The 15,832-nt window shown below is 52.4% G+C and overlaps 4 protein-coding genes across 4 annotated transcripts; 2 read left to right on the forward strand and 2 right to left on the reverse strand.

Moving 5' to 3' along the window:
* Positions 1-5,417: 5,417 nt before the first annotated feature.
* On the forward strand, positions 5,418-7,380 carry CCOS01_10994 (uncharacterized protein; the record flags this gene model as incomplete). Its single annotated transcript, XM_060459147.1, has 2 exons — positions 5,418-6,244; positions 6,297-7,380. 2 exons carry the CDS (start codon positions 5,418-5,420, stop codon positions 7,378-7,380), a joined length of 1,911 nt encoding a protein of 636 aa, XP_060309879.1.
* A 1,861-nt stretch (positions 7,381-9,241) lies between these two features.
* CCOS01_10995 (ran-interacting Mog1 protein) lies at positions 9,242-9,965 on the reverse strand (the record flags this gene model as incomplete). The annotated part of the gene is made up of 2 exons (XM_060459148.1): positions 9,242-9,764; positions 9,889-9,965. The coding sequence occupies 2 exons, from the start codon at positions 9,963-9,965 to the stop codon at positions 9,242-9,244; spliced, it is 600 nt and encodes a 199-aa protein (XP_060309880.1).
* A 1,122-nt stretch (positions 9,966-11,087) lies between these two features.
* On the forward strand, positions 11,088-11,831 carry CCOS01_10996 (HIT domain-containing protein; the record flags this gene model as incomplete). The annotated part of the gene is made up of 6 exons (XM_060459149.1): positions 11,088-11,133; positions 11,230-11,312; positions 11,373-11,441; positions 11,509-11,601; positions 11,659-11,673; positions 11,718-11,831. The coding sequence occupies 6 exons, from the start codon at positions 11,088-11,090 to the stop codon at positions 11,829-11,831; spliced, it is 420 nt and encodes a 139-aa protein (XP_060309881.1).
* Positions 11,832-12,000: 169 nt separating this feature from the next.
* Positions 12,001-14,023, reverse strand: CCOS01_10997 (CRAL/TRIO domain-containing protein; the record flags this gene model as incomplete). Its single annotated transcript, XM_060459150.1, has 4 exons — positions 12,001-12,557; positions 12,609-12,708; positions 12,765-12,806; positions 12,866-14,023. The coding sequence occupies 4 exons, from the start codon at positions 14,021-14,023 to the stop codon at positions 12,001-12,003; spliced, it is 1,857 nt and encodes a 618-aa protein (XP_060309882.1).
* Positions 14,024-15,832: the final 1,809 nt, after the last annotated feature.

The following is a 15,832-nucleotide window of genomic DNA, read 5'->3' on the forward strand; positions in this document are numbered from 1 at the left end:
CGGGCTGGGTCTGTCACGGGAAAGGGGCAACCGATCCGCGCAACAGGGGACGCTACTGCGTGCTGCGTACCTGGATCTTTGGCCTGCCTTCCAGAGCAAGGCCGGGCGTTCCGGTACTTGCTGCTAGGTAATTAACAGCCAGGGCAGGGGTCGACTCAAGTGTGTCAAGGTCCTGTCCTGTCCAGATCACAACCGAGATCCATGGGGATTGGGTGAGTGTTCATCTCGTCGCAGCTACGTCTGACCTCTCAAACCTGTATTCCTTCAGTTCTCGCACCGCCGCCTCGCCAAAAAGGGAATTGGTTTTTCCAGCTCAGCAAAATGCTGCTCGTCAAGTCCGCTGTCAGACTGGTGGACTGGACGTTCTGCCTCCCTCTCGGCCCGTCGCGGTTGCCGTTAACGCCGTATACATCTCGAAATGCTCGATACGAGTTGGACGCGTACATCGTCCATGAGCTAGCGAGGATAATAAGGAATAGGTGGCAATCCTAGGGCATTATCGACCGCCCAGAGCATCTTGTTCCCGAGATCCCGTCAACGGTCAAACTCGTCTCGCTCCGCACCATATCATTCTCCCCATGAACCCGACCTCAGATCATCTTTCCCGAGATTGGTTCAAGCCAGACCAAAGCAGTGGAAGCATGGTTCTCAACTTCTCCGACAAGATATCCACTTCAGCCCATGGGCCTTGCGGACTTTCCCTTCGACCGTCAACTCATCTGCCATTACTTCTGTCACAGATGTGCAGCTGCCGCATTATCTGCAACCCTCGTGCGTTTTCCGAGCCACAACGGTTGTCCCCGTCAGCCGGCCTCAGCCAAGGCTCTGGAAGGCTGAAGGACAAGCAAGTTGAGCAATAGGTACGAATACACACACAGACTTTTGCAGATGGTTGTGGGTGGGCAGCCGAGATCGCCGTCTCAGTAACTGCAGCTGCGCCTCGGTGGGCTTGTCCTGCTGGGTACTTCGGTACTGCAACACCATCCGCGGACCAGCTCTAGGAAGCAAGAAGAACATCTGGGTTTCTTCTCTCGCATACGGATAGAGTTGATTAGGCCGCTCGCTTTGACCTTCGGACTGAGCGAGCTGTCAGCTGCAGCTCGCAAGCAGAGACAGAGGTGGACTTCAGCACACTCTGACCTCTTGCAGTAGAGATCGGATTGATCGCAGGTTGGACTTATAGTCTGTGAGGTATCGGATATGCCGCTCGACAGCAAGTACAGACAAAGTTTGGTGACGTGAGTTGACTGCGGCAGTTTGCCCAAAGCGACTGGTACCAAACAGACATCTCAGTTGCCGCTATGTATCTGCGCTATATCGTGAACAACACGAGAAGCGTTGTGTCTCTACTGGTACACGAGCCTTGTCAACCCTCCAGAGTCGATAGCTCGTAATAATGCCGGCTGCACTTCGTGTCTGTTGGCTGCCAAGTGGCCTCACGCCGACAAAGGATGCATTGGGTTTGCCACCGCTGCACCATCGAACTGGAAGCATACCAATACGCAGACAGACGTACGAATCCCGAGTACCTGCGGCCAACACATTGCCTGCATCCTGCCTTAGTGTGACCCCACAATGATCTATCTTGGGATGCTCACTCTTCGCACTGTCTCAACGTACACAGTAGAGAAGATTGTCGTGTTGGCTGATTCTCAGGCCCTGGAAACGCGTCGGTTTAGTGACCTACACTTTAGCAGGCGACCCGACAGCAGATCAGCACCGCTAGGAAAAGATCAACAACCGTCAACAGCAAATGGCTGAATTGGATAACAACAATGCCATGTTAAACTCGGGACGATCAATGGTCGAAATCCCTCGACTCGGGCGCTATGGCCCGTGGCAATTGCCAGTTGCGCATGGCACCCGTATCTGTACTCCGTCACACGAACTACTCAAAACCTGCTTCACGGTCACCCTAGAAGGAACGCGACTTGAGTAGAGTACATGCCCTGTGCTTGAGTTATATAAGATGGTATAATGCTACCTTACAGGCACATGGTGGCATGGTGGTGCAGTGGAATGACGACAGTTGTGCCGAGTGCGAAATTTGCCCCAGGGGAAAGGCGATGAACGATTTGTCGATTTGGATGCACAAAGTCGAGAATCAAGACCCATAGCTTGCGCTTGGTGGTCCACTATTTATTTCAAGAACGGCCTCCTCTGTTAAGAATCCAGATGTATTCGCATATGTGCTGCGTGAAGTACTAGTAAGCTGAATGGATTCCTCCCTCACTTCATGGATCTTTGTGCATGGTTCTGCCTCCTTTGAATGGCAGCGGAATGGACGCAAGGGAGTTTTCTGTATAAATCACAGCCTCGAAAACCCTCAGAGGCCAACGCGATAGCACGAAATCACGAAGGAGATTATAACGGTGAAGAGCACAATGCTCTCACCATCCGTGCATGCATCCATTGAGATTGGAGCCATCCGGAAGATTTGAGCCTGGCACCTGGTTATGCCTGGGTTTTGGGACAAGAAACCTGGAGGGGGGCCGCGAGGGCGGAGGCGGGAGAGTGGGGGCAAAAGGTACGTGGGAAAGAGGCTGGCGGGGGTGCTAATCAAAGCCGAAAAGGAGGCCTGCAGCGTGCACACCTCTAAGGTTGGATTCATGGATAGAAAAAAAAGATGCACCCACGCTAAAGCGCCTAGCGATAACGAATGGGTGGGAAATCCAACCTGAATTGGACGCGGGCGCGATGTGGATGTGTTGTTCGGATGCAGGTACCGGCTTTGTAACGAGTCAATCAGAGACTTAGGAAGATACCACCATGGCAATGGGCAGTGGGCACTAAGGCACGCTTCCATTGAACAACTCACCGAGCAAAGAAGATTCAAACAATGTGGAAGGCGCAGAGCTGTTCTTGGCGCCGGGCTCGCGCAACTGCCTCTTGCCCGCCCCTCCTTTCTTGCCTGAATGTCTCTTCTCCGATTCGTATACACAATTATTCGCCCAAAGTACCTATGCATACACATATACGGATATGAGTATCTTCGATTTTTGAATCAAATGTTTTGCACGGTCCGCGATGATGTTGTCATACACACGTCCCTCAACCCACTTGGTTGGAGAAGAAGAAAAAAAAAAGACACCAAACTGAAGTGACTGGACCGCAGTCCAGCCAAATTGGATTAGCACAGGTAGGTGCCGCTCCATGCCATAGCATTTTCCGGGCATGCCTAGCGAATCGACTTTTGCCCTTTGCGAACGATAGCGCAGCATACCAAAATGTTAAGCTATCCATTTTCAACCATGCAAGAATCCACTGCAAAGCCGGATTCCGAGTTTGCACAACGATCTCGATCGGAGGGGCGTCCGTCCGCCGTCTACACCTCCAGTCCTTCACCAAGTCTTTTTCCACACATCGTGACATCCTAATATCATAAGCTGCTGGGCTATAACGATCCGGCAGAGTGTGCTTTCGGGCTGCCTCCGAAATTACCACCTGTTCGTACCTGACGTCACTCCAACTAGCTAATGGCAAATGGCAAATCGTGCATGCTAGTCTTTCTCGAAGAATTGGTATTGTTCGTTCAGTCTGTTACCTGTCTTGCGGCAGATGGACCTCGCTATGTGCATTTTGAACCGTGGTAGAGATGGGTGCCCCGTACAGAAAGCCCGCTGCCATGGGGTTGTAGCAAGACCCGGGCATCTTCCATCCGGTCCTGAAGCAGATCCAACTCTCAAATTATTATTGCATATCTACGGATATCAATTCCTTGTGAATCTCAACCACCTCATACTTGGCGGTCAACAGCATTTGCGTCAGCGTCAGCGTCAGCATCGCCGCCCAGAATGGGCTACGGTTTCATGCTAGATCCCTCTCCAACTCGTCAAGTTCCCGCCGGTGCTGGGTGGCTTTCGTGGCGCAGCGCACAACGGTTCGGTGGCATCGGTGCTCTCCCAAAAAAAAAAAAAAAAAAAGCCAGAATTTCTTTTCAGCAACGGGCTTCCAGGGGTTCCTTTCTTTGTCGAAATGTTCCGCCGCCGCGAACAGGGGCCAGATAAGACACCAAGTCCACACAATCCGTCTGTTTCTTGTTCTTTGTCTCGCGATGCTGGTACAGTGCCGTTGTTGCGACTGTCAGCATATAGCTGGCGTTGGGACACCTTACCGTATGGACGATTTGTTTTTGTTCTTGCAGAGTCTTGATGCGGCAATTGGAAATCAGATTGTTTAACAATTACTCTGTAAGTTAGCAAGGGCAGAACTTTGGGCTTGAGTCTGTTCTCTTTGTGCCATGCTCCGTACTCCGTACCGCGCGGCCTTCTTCTCCACGGGCAGCATATCTCTCCCCATTTCCTTTCTCTCCTTGTCTACTTGTACGAAGACCTTATGACGGCGTGGCATCTAGACTCCTGAAGACCATGCGTAGGCCTTTCGGCAAGAGTATGATAGTCTCGGGACGCTGGCGACTCTCCATTGACGGGAGCGGGTCTCATCTTGTTTTCCTGAACAATGCGCGCTTCCATATGGCTGGGTCCCCTCCGTACCACACAGTAATAATTGGTACTTTGTCTTTTGGGGCAGAGGGATCAAATTTCCGTGCGTGCCGATTGCCTGCTCAGATGCGGTCCGGTGTTTTGACACACAGCATTCCCCGTCCCTGATCGGCCACTGCATTACGGAGTACAGGACATCCTATCGGCGGTCGCATCTTATCACTGTCCTTGGTAGAACGTAGATCTACCTCATGGCCACCGACCTGTGAGACGCGCCTCTCTCGTGACAATGGCTAGCAAAGGTCGGTGTACTCAAGGTCTCTCTCCTTTCTTGGTAATGGTCCCTGATGGACATCTCTGTAACGTCTTCTGTTGTTCCGTGCAGGGCTGTGCAGTCGGATTCTTGAATGCATTAGAGCTTCAGCTTTGCAGGGGTACCTGGGGCCTGCCACTCCCAGGACTAGCCTCTCGAACGGCCGCCATTCTTGGTCCGAACCGTGATCTGAAAGCTCCTTGCTTCTCCAGACTTTAGAGTCCTGACAGTTGATGCTCTAACGGGAGGCTTTGCGCTTGGAGACCTTCAGAAGACGTGAAATTCGAGGCACAGCTTCAGTGTCAGTGATTCTTAATTCCCAGCCAAAGCTTACTCGAATCTCGATTCATGCTTTGCCATATTTTATACCCGATAGGTATTTAAACAGTACTCATTATGCAGTGCTATCACGTGTCTGTTTGCCTTCGCTCGTAAGTCACGTGCTGTGTGGCCTTCCACCAGCCTGGTTGGGCAATCTTCCAGAATGACCATTCCACTTCTAGCAGGCGGTTGCCCCTCGCAACGAAGAGACATGCACCGATCTACCTTACAAGACGGCTCTGCAACACTTTCGTGCAATGTCAAGCCACACCCAAGCTCAAAGTACCGGAATCGGAGAGAGGATCTGACTTACAGCTACAATCGGCAATCATATCGACACCATGGCTGGATATGTCGACTTTGCCTCGTCTAGTGAGGACGAATTCCCCGACCTAGATGCCGTCCTGCAAAGGAGTAAACAATTCCGCCGACCTACCAAAGCACCTGCTCAAACAACGACCAATAGCATTGATAGCGACGACGATGCTTCACCCTCGAGACAGCTCGAAGAAGAAGCTCTTCAGTGGAATGCATCAAACTCGAAAGATTCGGATGCCGGGAAATCAACGGTCAAGGCTGCGCCGCCGACTGTGCGACGCCGGAAGCTTGGTGCAAGGGTAGACAACGCCTTATTGAGGCCATTCGGAACTTTTTCGAGAAATGAGGGACAGAATCTATTCGATATTCCTATCAAATCCAAGGAGGTGCCTCGTGTAGGTGTGAGGGAGCTGCGCGTCAGAAGCCGAGACGTGACGCCGACGGGGAACCTATCATCAAAGTCAGACGATGAATCAGACGGCAGCACCAACGAGCAAACTGAAATTACCGAGGCCGACATTTCTGAATTCTTTGGTGATTCTGCATCAGAGTTCGAGGACGATGGGACTCCGACACTCTTTGGGCACGACTCTACGGCTTCGAGAGCTCGTGGTCCAGTATCGGGTCGCAGTCAGGAGACAACCGCGCCGAGACAGAAGGAGCGTCAGCCAGTCACAAAACCTGCACCAGAAATCGACTTCCCAGACTCCAGGCCTAGCAGACCTCAAAAGACCACCAAAGCGAAGGAACGAAGCACCGGAAGTGTGCCCGGGAGGAAAACGACACGGCCACAATCAACGATCGTTGACCTCACTGACGATATGGCAGATGCTCTTCGTCGGCTAGATATGTAAGAGCCACCTCGTAAGTGGCATTGTTGCCTTGCTAACATGAAAATGCAGCACAGCCGAGCCACCAAAGAAGCAAGGCAGGGCTAGAAAAGATGATGCTCCGCCAAAAACTCCGCCATTGACACCGCCAAGGCCATCCACCAAATCACTGATATCCCCTAAGAAGCTCCCAGGTATTCCAAAGACACCCCATGGGCCTGGTATGGATATGTTCTGGAGTCAGGAGTTCGTGGACGAGTGGAACGAGGAGCACTCGCCCAAGAAACTAGTATTGCCTCCGGCCCAAAGGAGTCCGGCGAAAAGTCCCAAAAAAGCGAAAGAACAGAAGACAAATACGGCCAACCGGAAAGAAAGCAAGAAGGCGTTCGAGCAGAGAAAACACGACATCGCCCAGACATTCCTCCAAGAACTTGACGATACCATCACCCAGGGCAAACTGCAGTCCCTAGCAGAGTCTACAGGAGGAGTCAAGATCCAGTGGTCGGCCAAACTCAACACCACAGCGGGAAGAGCGAACTGGAGGCGCGAAACCGTCCGTACCAAGAACGCCGACGGGTCAGAGAAATCGGTCACGCACAAGCATCATGCTTCCATTGAGCTCGCGGAGAAGGTGATTGATGACGAAAATCGCCTCCTCAACGTCGTCGCACACGAGTTTTGCCATCTGGCCAACTTCATGGTCAACGGCATCACTGGTAACCCGCACGGCAAAGAATTCAAGATCTGGGCGGTCAAGTGCTCACAGCGGTTCGGGGATCGTGGCATCGAGGTGACGACGAAGCACTCGTACGAGATCGATTTCAAGTACATGTGGGAATGCACCGAATGCGGGCTCGAGTACAAGCGCCACTCCAAGAGCATCAACCCCGAACGCCATCGGTGTGGCTCCTGCAAGGCGCAGTTGAAGCAGACGAAACCGACACCAAGAGCCGCCGGGAAGCCGTCCGAGTATCAGCAGTTCTTCAAGGAGCAAATGAAAGTGGTGAAGAAGGAGCACCCTGGTAGCCAACAGAAGGAGGTAATGAAGATCATTGCAGAACGGTGGGCAAAGCGAGGTGGCAGTGCCCGGGCAACCCCCGATTCGGAGGCGGATGTGAACAAGGTTGGCTCTCAGCTGGTAGATTTGACGTTGTAGGAGGACATGAGGAATTGGCGTTGGAATCAAGCAGAGTCGACAGAGTTAATCGCCCATTGCTTCATGATTGATCACCAAATCTTATGGTTTTTCCAATTCTTATCCAGTGGCGCAGAACACCATCATCATAAGCATTGACAATGTCATCATCAATAAAGGGGAACCCGTCTGAGTTCATCGAGTGACAGGGAAGCAAGCACATGGTTACTGTTTAGGGCCAGCTTACCGATGTGTATCTGATATGCTACACAGTTGCTCAAGCGGCTTGATATACGAATTCCCCGCTCGACACCTTTCTTTTCGTTATCTCTGCCGCAACTACCGTCAATGTTCTTCTTTCGCCGATGGCAAATACTCTCTAGGTATAGTACAAGGAACATACTTTGGGCGTAGTAGCTAGCATAGACGAAGTACGAGACCGCCCAGGTGGAGCGTGACAAGGCTACTTACCTTGGGATGACCTCACATTGAGCAGATGACCTACGCAGCTGGCACCCGCACGCTCAGCACCAACTTGCGGTCGCTGGTGACCACATAACTGCCGAGGAGGGAAGAATCTATGAACTAGGCTTCAATCCAATAGAGTATTTGTTTTTATATTCTGCCTTTGCTGGCTGCTTGGGCTGTTCTCGATATCGTTTCCACGGTATTAATCCAATAGAGTATATATACTCCCACTGGCCAAATGCCCTATTTGCAAGGAGATTGGAGAGAGCCTCAAAGAGCGACCGAGAAAAGTTCTTAAGCAGTGCATGTGGCCGGGAAGTAGACGACCATAGAGGGGAGGATGACCGTAAAGCGGATGGTCATGTAGTGTTCTACACATTGTCGAATGTAGGAGGTTTCAAACTAGACCATCACTTCTCGTGTTGCTCTATCTATATGCACAAGAGCGCTACGACGATATTTGCGCAACGTCAATGGTGTCATTAATCATGATGAACTTATCACGATCGACTTTGGCGAAGTCCCAACCGCAAAGTGATTTCTAATCAACGGGGTTGTTTTTCCAGAGCTCAGGTTACGTCAATTTTGCCAGTCAAGTAAGGCTACAGGTTTTCAAGTTGAACTTCCATCTACGGCGATTTTCGGTAGTTCTCCAAGAACTTTTCACATTTCTGGTATCACGCACCGGCTCCATCATGGGCAAGATAATCGTTGCCAAGGTCTATAAGACGACGCCGTTATTTTCCCCCTTGCTGAACAAGATACAACTCAAATGCTGGGTTTCGAACGTCTTTGTCAACGTAAGGCGGATTGAATTATCCGAAACGAAGGTGACGACTATCATCTAGTATGGTGGAGGTAATCTTGCACGAAATGGTGATCACTGTTCGACTTCTTGTGCTCGTGTAGCTCCGTCGATATACTAGGGACCAGTACGATAGTTGTGGCTCGTCGACCTAGCTTTCGTAAGATGTGTACACGTAGCTTAGCAACAGTTCATAAAAAAATAATTCTCTCGTTATCCAACATTTGTTTACATCCAAAGAGGCAGTGACCCAAAAGATCATAACATAGGGAGAGTTCTTAAATATATACATTCACAAATCTGATGTTGTTTTCTTGACATCATAATTCTCAGCATAGAACAACTCAACTAGTGACACCTAAAGAACCCAAGAGATGGCGTGGCTTTCATTTCGTTTCATCGTCAAGTTTCGCCGCCTGTCATTCCCGCCGTGTTCACGTAACCCGACGGTGGAAGGAAACTACCCAAATCTGTCAACTGCTTTTTCATGCGGCGTGCACCTCCTCGCCATTCACATCTTCGATCCGTCTTCCACTTTAGGGATATCCATATTCCGTCTTCCGTTTTATCTCATCGAATCCCTTTTCACTCCTTCTCTCTTTCTGCCTCTCAAACCTCCTGGAACAAAGACCAGTCCTTCACCTTGAACGTCTCCCAAATACGCGCAGCATACTCAACAGCGTCGCCAATCAGCTTTCCCTGCTTGCCGAGCTCCAAATCGACATCGGCCTCGTCGTACTCGCCCTTGATATGCGGCACGTTAATCGTGACCAAGATATCCGTCGACTCCTTCTCAAGGCGTACGAGGGTAAGAATGATGGCCGTGAAATCGGGCGCCGACGACGACGACGAACGGGACGACTTGCTCGCGTGCGGGGTCTGCGTCGCGATGAGGGTGTAGGCGGGAATGTCGGAGCTGAGGCGCGAGAAGGAGGTCTCGGTCGTGTTCCAGACCTTGACGGTGTCGACGTCCTCGCCGACGAGATCCTCGAGGTGCGTCGTCAGGGCGCGGCCGTCGATCTCGGGACTCGAGCCCGCGGGGCCGACGCGCTCCGTGATGTCGAAGATGATGCTCGTGAAACCGTCCGAGTCGATCCAGACTTCTTGGTTGTCGGGTACCTCGCGGAGTTTGCTGTGGTTTTTGGGAAAGGGTTGTTAGTCTACTGCATATATATATAGGGTATGGCGGGTGACTGGGAGCTTGAAAGAGAGTGACAAGAGGAAGACGAGGGACGTGAGATAGGGAGGGGACCAACCTGACGTCGGCGAACTTGTCGGGCAAGTCGCTGACTAGAGCGCCGCCGTAGAGAGGGGTGCTTTTGTATCGGGTCATGGTGTTTGCTTCAGGTGATGGGTGCGTTTGCAGATAGTTGCTTCGATAGAATAACCTGCCCTCTTCTCGTAAAACGGGGCTTCCTTCGTAGGTGCTGTTGTAATAGAGATACACGGGCTGGCGCAACAGGTGCGATCGATGTGCTCAAGGTGTAGTTTGTAAGGTAGCCTGACGGAGCTTGTAAGGCGGGAATCAATGAGGACGCGGGACGGGCTGGGTATCACAAGAAGGTTACTGCAACAAGAATGTCACTTCAGGAAGAGCAACGGCGTTCTGGTCTGACTGCCCGCCTTATGTTGGCTGGCTGCCTTGCTTCCAGGTGCCGAGCAAAAGACTCGGCCAGGGCTGTTCAGTCACTCCAAGGTGGGGTTACGTCGGCTTGGGTAGGAAAAAAAGGACCTGGCGTTTGCGCAGCAGAAGGAGGGGTATGACGACGATGGTGCCAGGGATCAGGTCTCCAGATGCGCCAGGTAGGTCACCCGTGCAGCAGCCCGGCAGTAGGTAGCCCAGCAGCTCCTTCAGCAACTCCACGCCGTGCGCTGCGCTCGCTGTGTTGGTCGGGCGCTGTCTTCTAACCCTCAAGACCTCGCGCGCGGCTTGACAGGTTGATGCGCAATTCAATTGTAGCATGACAAAAAAGGCACTGCAAGCTGCAATATCCGTCGCAGAGAAAAAGCGACAACTGGATCCTGTCGAGCAAGACATTCAGAACTCAAAAAACAAAATTTCGAACCTGGGTACTCCAGATGAGGGTGTGCCAAAGATTGGTGGAATGGAGTCTGTTGGGCCATCCAACGGTCACATCTGGTAAAAGGCAAGAGGTGAGTTCGATAGGAGGTCCCACTCCGACTTTTTGGAAGTAATTTGTTCTCCAAGTACCTTCCACACTATCTCCCGGTCGTAGCAATCCCCGAACCACCCCACACAAGCTTCCTCAGCTTCCGTATCCCCGCCCACCTCACTGCATATGCCCTCCGCATCTCTTCAATCCCGTCCTTTCCTTTGCTCAACTTCATCATCCTCACTCACCTTTCCCTCTCGCAATTGATACGGTGGTTTCTCAACTTTGTCTAGACCATTTCAATTCTCGAATACGAAAGCAAGATTCAACATCCTCTCATCATGACGTCCAGCCTGGCTTCGTGCATCTTCTGCAAGATCATCAAGGGTTCGTCCCCATTCCCGCTCCTCATCTGATTCCAACCCCAAGACATCTCCGAACCCCCGCTACCGCAGAATCAACTGACATTTCGCCCCCCTTCAGGCGAAATTCCCTGCTTTAAGCTCTTTGAGAGCGAAAAGACACTCGCGTTCCTCGACATCAACCCCCTCAGCCGCGGCCATGCTGTAAGAACTCACCCATGTAATAATCATCCTGTGAAATATCCACTTACATTGTCTCCGCAGCTTGTCATCCCCAAGCACCACGGCGCCAAGTTGGCTGATATCCCCGATGATCAGCTCAGCGAACTCCTCGTAGGCCTTCCACCAGCCTCTCTCGCGCCCCCTTGTGTATTCATTCTGACCCCTTGCGTTATTGCAGCCTGTTGTGAAGAAGCTTGTCGCCGCGACCGGTGCCACCGATTACAACATCCTCCAGAACAACGGCCGCATCGCTCACCAAATGGTTGACCACGTGAGTGTTCCCCCTTTATTCATCCACCTTGCCATTCATCATAGCTAATTATCATAGGTTCACTTCCACATGGTAACACTTCTCACCACCGCCTGCAATTCTCGTACTGACACCAGTTGGAGATTCCCAAGCCAAATGAGACTGAGGGTCTCGGCGTGGGTTGGCCCCAGCAGGCGACCGATATGGACAAGCTCAAGGCCCTCTTTGAGGATATCAAGTCCAAGATGTAGAGAAGCCAGTTTTGGTATTATCAACACCCCCGCCCTCAACTCAATAGCAGGGATATCAATTCCCCGTAATTCAACGTCCCTGGCTCTTTCAACCTCTTTTATCCCCCCGATCAATTCTCATAACCTGCGTGTACGTCCTTCGTGAATCTAATGCCGGCTGTGCCGGTCTCTAGTCTACATCATCGGCCGATGTCTCGACCGCGGGAGCTCCGTTAGTCGGCGCGGGTGCGGGTGCGGAAGCCGGCGTAGGAGCTGCTGCAGCGGGAGCGGGAGTGGCGGGAGCAGGTGCCCCCTTGGAGTACATGTCGATCTTGCCACCATCCTGGATAACGCCAGTCCGATCCAGGACGCACTTTGCTCGGAGGTAAGGGTCGAGCTTCCAGTAGTCATCCCTGAGTTTGCGGGCAAGTTCCTCCCGCTGTGCCTTGATGGCTGCCTCCTTGTCTGTCCCGGCCTCTTTGATCCACTGGAGGGTTGTCTCCTCGTACTCGTGGACCAGTTCTTCCCTTCCAGAAAGAAGCGCGTCTCTTGTTGCCGTATCCTTCATCTTATCATTCTCTCCGGCGACTGGCTCCACGTACTTGTAGTCCCAGTCTTCCTGGCCGTCGAGCTCTTTGAGAATGTGGCTTGGCTCAATGAACTCTGACATTTCCTTGACATTGTTGGTGAAGTGGACCTTGGCAGCTACGACCGGGTCCAGCCAACCCTTGATAATCTTCCAGATACCTGGTCATCCTTTAGTTGTGTTACTTAAGACCAATCATGGGGGAAACAAACCTTGGAAGACCCACGGGGCCTTGTGCACCAGAACAGCACCGAGAGATTCGGGGTAGTTTGCCTCGAAGCATTTGATCATGAACTTCACAGGGGTGTAATCCTAGAGCAAGGGTCAGGAAATATCCCATCAAGTCGCGCTGTATGGGGATGACTAACCATGTTTGCCAGTGAAAAGCCGGTCATATCGAAAACGATTGTCTTTGTCCGATTAGCACAGGTTAGCACAAGCCAGACCGCCAAAACACAGATAAACTTACAGCAGTGTCGACGGGAGGAGCCAGAACCATACGAGCTGTCTCAATCAAGAAGACAGTATACTTCTCAAGACTCTCCTCGCATTGCTCCCCCTGTCTATGCATGCGCACTCTGACCTGGCAGATCGGGCGTCCTCCCTTATCAAGGCCATGGATGAAAGTCTTGCCTGAACGAGCCTGGGCCATAAAGTCCTCTCCCAACTGCTTAATCTTGGGATCGGAATTTTGCGCAGCTTCGAGCGCACCAGCCTCACCACTCTTCATGATCTCGTCGTCAACCTTCATCTCCGTCAATCTCCAGTGCATCGTGGAGATCATCATAACGAAAGCCTTCTCAACGTCCCACTTTCGCGCCCTCAGGAATCGCAGGGCAAGGGCATCGGGATGGTCATGCTTGACCATCGACCATATCGTAGCGCGCAAAGCTTCGGGACTCTGGTTGGCCAAAGCCTCCTTGAACTGTTGCGTTTGACCGTATTTGTCCTCGCCATCCTCCTTGATACCAGCTGGAATGGCTGTCGATGTCGCGGCGCCCTCTTTCTTGTCCTTGCGGCCAAACAATGAAGTGCGCTTCTTCTTGGGCTTGTCGCCTTTTCCGGCAGCCGACGTTTCGCTCGGGGCTATGCTAGCAGATGCGTTGTCTGCAGCGGCGGTGCTGGTCTCCTCGCCCAAGGACAGAATGAGATGCCACAGCTGGCGCAACTTTTCCTCCTGCTCCGGCGTGAGATTACCCGGTCTCCCAGCGGGAATGTCCGTCGCCATGACTTCTAATGGATGAGATTCTGCGATTTCGTTGTCTGGTTGAGGGTCAGGTTTGGAACCGGTGATTTGCTGATAAAATAGGCCGTATGCGCACGCAAGAGCAACGGCGATGGAGCAGAGGACGATGTCAACCCGTGACTCGAGGAGAACACGGGGTTTCTTGAGGTTGGGGAGGCCCGGTGACTGTGGTGATCCGAGTGGTTGGAATCGTCTGTAATTTGAGGGCTTGGAGGGGCAGTTGTATTTCCGAACACAGGGTCTGACTAGGAGCTGCCGTCCAAACCGCGAAGTCAATGGCAATTGTGCAAGGCGAGTCCCCGAAGCGTACTGGAGGGAGCTTTGCGAAAACGTGAAAATTCGAGGCAAAGCCGAGGTTTGTGGTTTCAAACAGACCGGCATCAGTCGACGACGTCAGTCAATGCTTCGGACTATATTGGTGGTGCTGAGACGGGGTCAGCAGGGTCATCCCACAGTGTAGTGCATTGGCAAATGGCGGCGGGTTGGAGAGGAAATTTGGCAAGGTAAAAAGAGTCAAGCCGAGTGATGCGCGGATGGCCGGAATATGGCTTGCGCCGGAGGTTGAAGTGACGGGAGGGAGGGACAGACTGGGTGGCTGACATGCGCCGGAGGGGAGTTAAGGTATGGAGGGGTTGTGAGGATTGGGGAAAGACTAGGGTAGGTACCTACTTTGGTTACGCGGCTGATGGAGAGTTCAGGGACTGGCGTCTATGCGGTTGGCGGCCAAGGAGTAACAATGCAGAAAGACGAGAAGAGCAAAGTCGAGAGGACTGTCGAAGCCAGGTACGGGTACAGAGAGGTTGATGGATAACGCAGTGAGACCGGGTCTATTACGTGGGCAGTGAATGTGCGACGGAGGGGCAACGTTGCGGACGGAGCTTTGAGCAAAGAGGAAAGTCGGGGGCGACGGGGATTGAGGGAGGCTTAGACGCGGCGGACAAGGAGGACGACGACACCTCAGCGACAATAGGTAAGCGCAATGTTGCGAGGGTCGAGCACTGTACTTGGTACCCCTTAGGAGGCTGTTCAAACTTCACGGAGTTGGTAGCTTGGTCACTGGTGTACGCATATGTAGCTCAATTTCCGAGCGATCCGGACTGGCACAGATTCCAAGAGTACCGTTGGACCTTAGGTGCCTTAGTTGGTCTCTTTTGTTGCAGTACTTGGGTGTCAGCTGTGGATTTGCCCAATGTACCTTGAAGTTGGCGAGCTATTGTGGTGCCGTGGTGTGGTGGGAGAGGAACAGCTTTGCGGACCCAGCAAGGAGACCGACACCGACTAGGAGGGGTAAGGTATGGGTAGGTTGAGGTGGGATGTCGTTGGGAGCGGGGGGCTTGATGCGTGCAATCTTTTGCAGTGCAGTGAGGTGGTGAAATGGAACGTGGTGATCGATTCTGGTTGTTCAGGTTTGCAAAAGGGTGAACATGGACGCTGAAGTGTGGTGAACCGTAAATCGTAAACCGTAAACGAGCACAATAAAATACGCCGTATTCGAATCCGTAAGATGCCTCAGGGTGGCAGGGGAAGTGCGAGTGCGAGTATTGGTATCTGTATCCGTACCTTCCTCATTACAACAGGTCCACCAAAATCATCAGAAATGGCCACGCGACCTCCCGTCGGACGCGATGAGGCAGGGACGCCAGGTACCTCCTACCTACTCTACCATACCTGTGCGTGTCCCCTCCCTGGTTGAGCGAACGCGAGGTGAGGTGCCCCATGGGCGGTACCTTACCTTAATGGAACTTCGGGGCCGAGTCACGCGAGACGCGCTCGATACCTTGGGTGAACGTGGAACGTAGGTAGCTTGACTCCAGGACAAAAGCCTGCCCAAGCTTCAATAAGGAGTACCTGGGATGGGCCTGAGGAAACCCAAATTTGCGTCATCCCGCCTGATGACCAGCTGTCTGCCGGGGTCTTTTAGAGATGACGGGCGATTTCTTGAAGCCCCTACTCCGTACACGTGCTGAAATGCAGTTTTGGTTTGCGCTGAGTGTGGGGCCTTGCCCTGGGAAGATTGAACCCCGCCAGGAAAATAAAAAAACGATACGCAGTCCGGGACTCCAGCCTTGAGGTGCCTTGTACTTCACGTTGGGCCACCAAAGCCGTCGGGTTTGTTGATGTTGACTTTCACTTGAACCTCCATCAACCAGCAACCACAGCTTACCCCACAACTAAGGTACTTCGACACCC

This window comes from Colletotrichum costaricense (genome assembly GCF_030867565.1).
Source record: "Colletotrichum costaricense strain IMI 309622 chromosome Unknown Scaffold_12.1, whole genome shotgun sequence".
Lineage (NCBI taxonomy): Eukaryota > Fungi > Ascomycota > Sordariomycetes > Glomerellales > Glomerellaceae > Colletotrichum > Colletotrichum costaricense.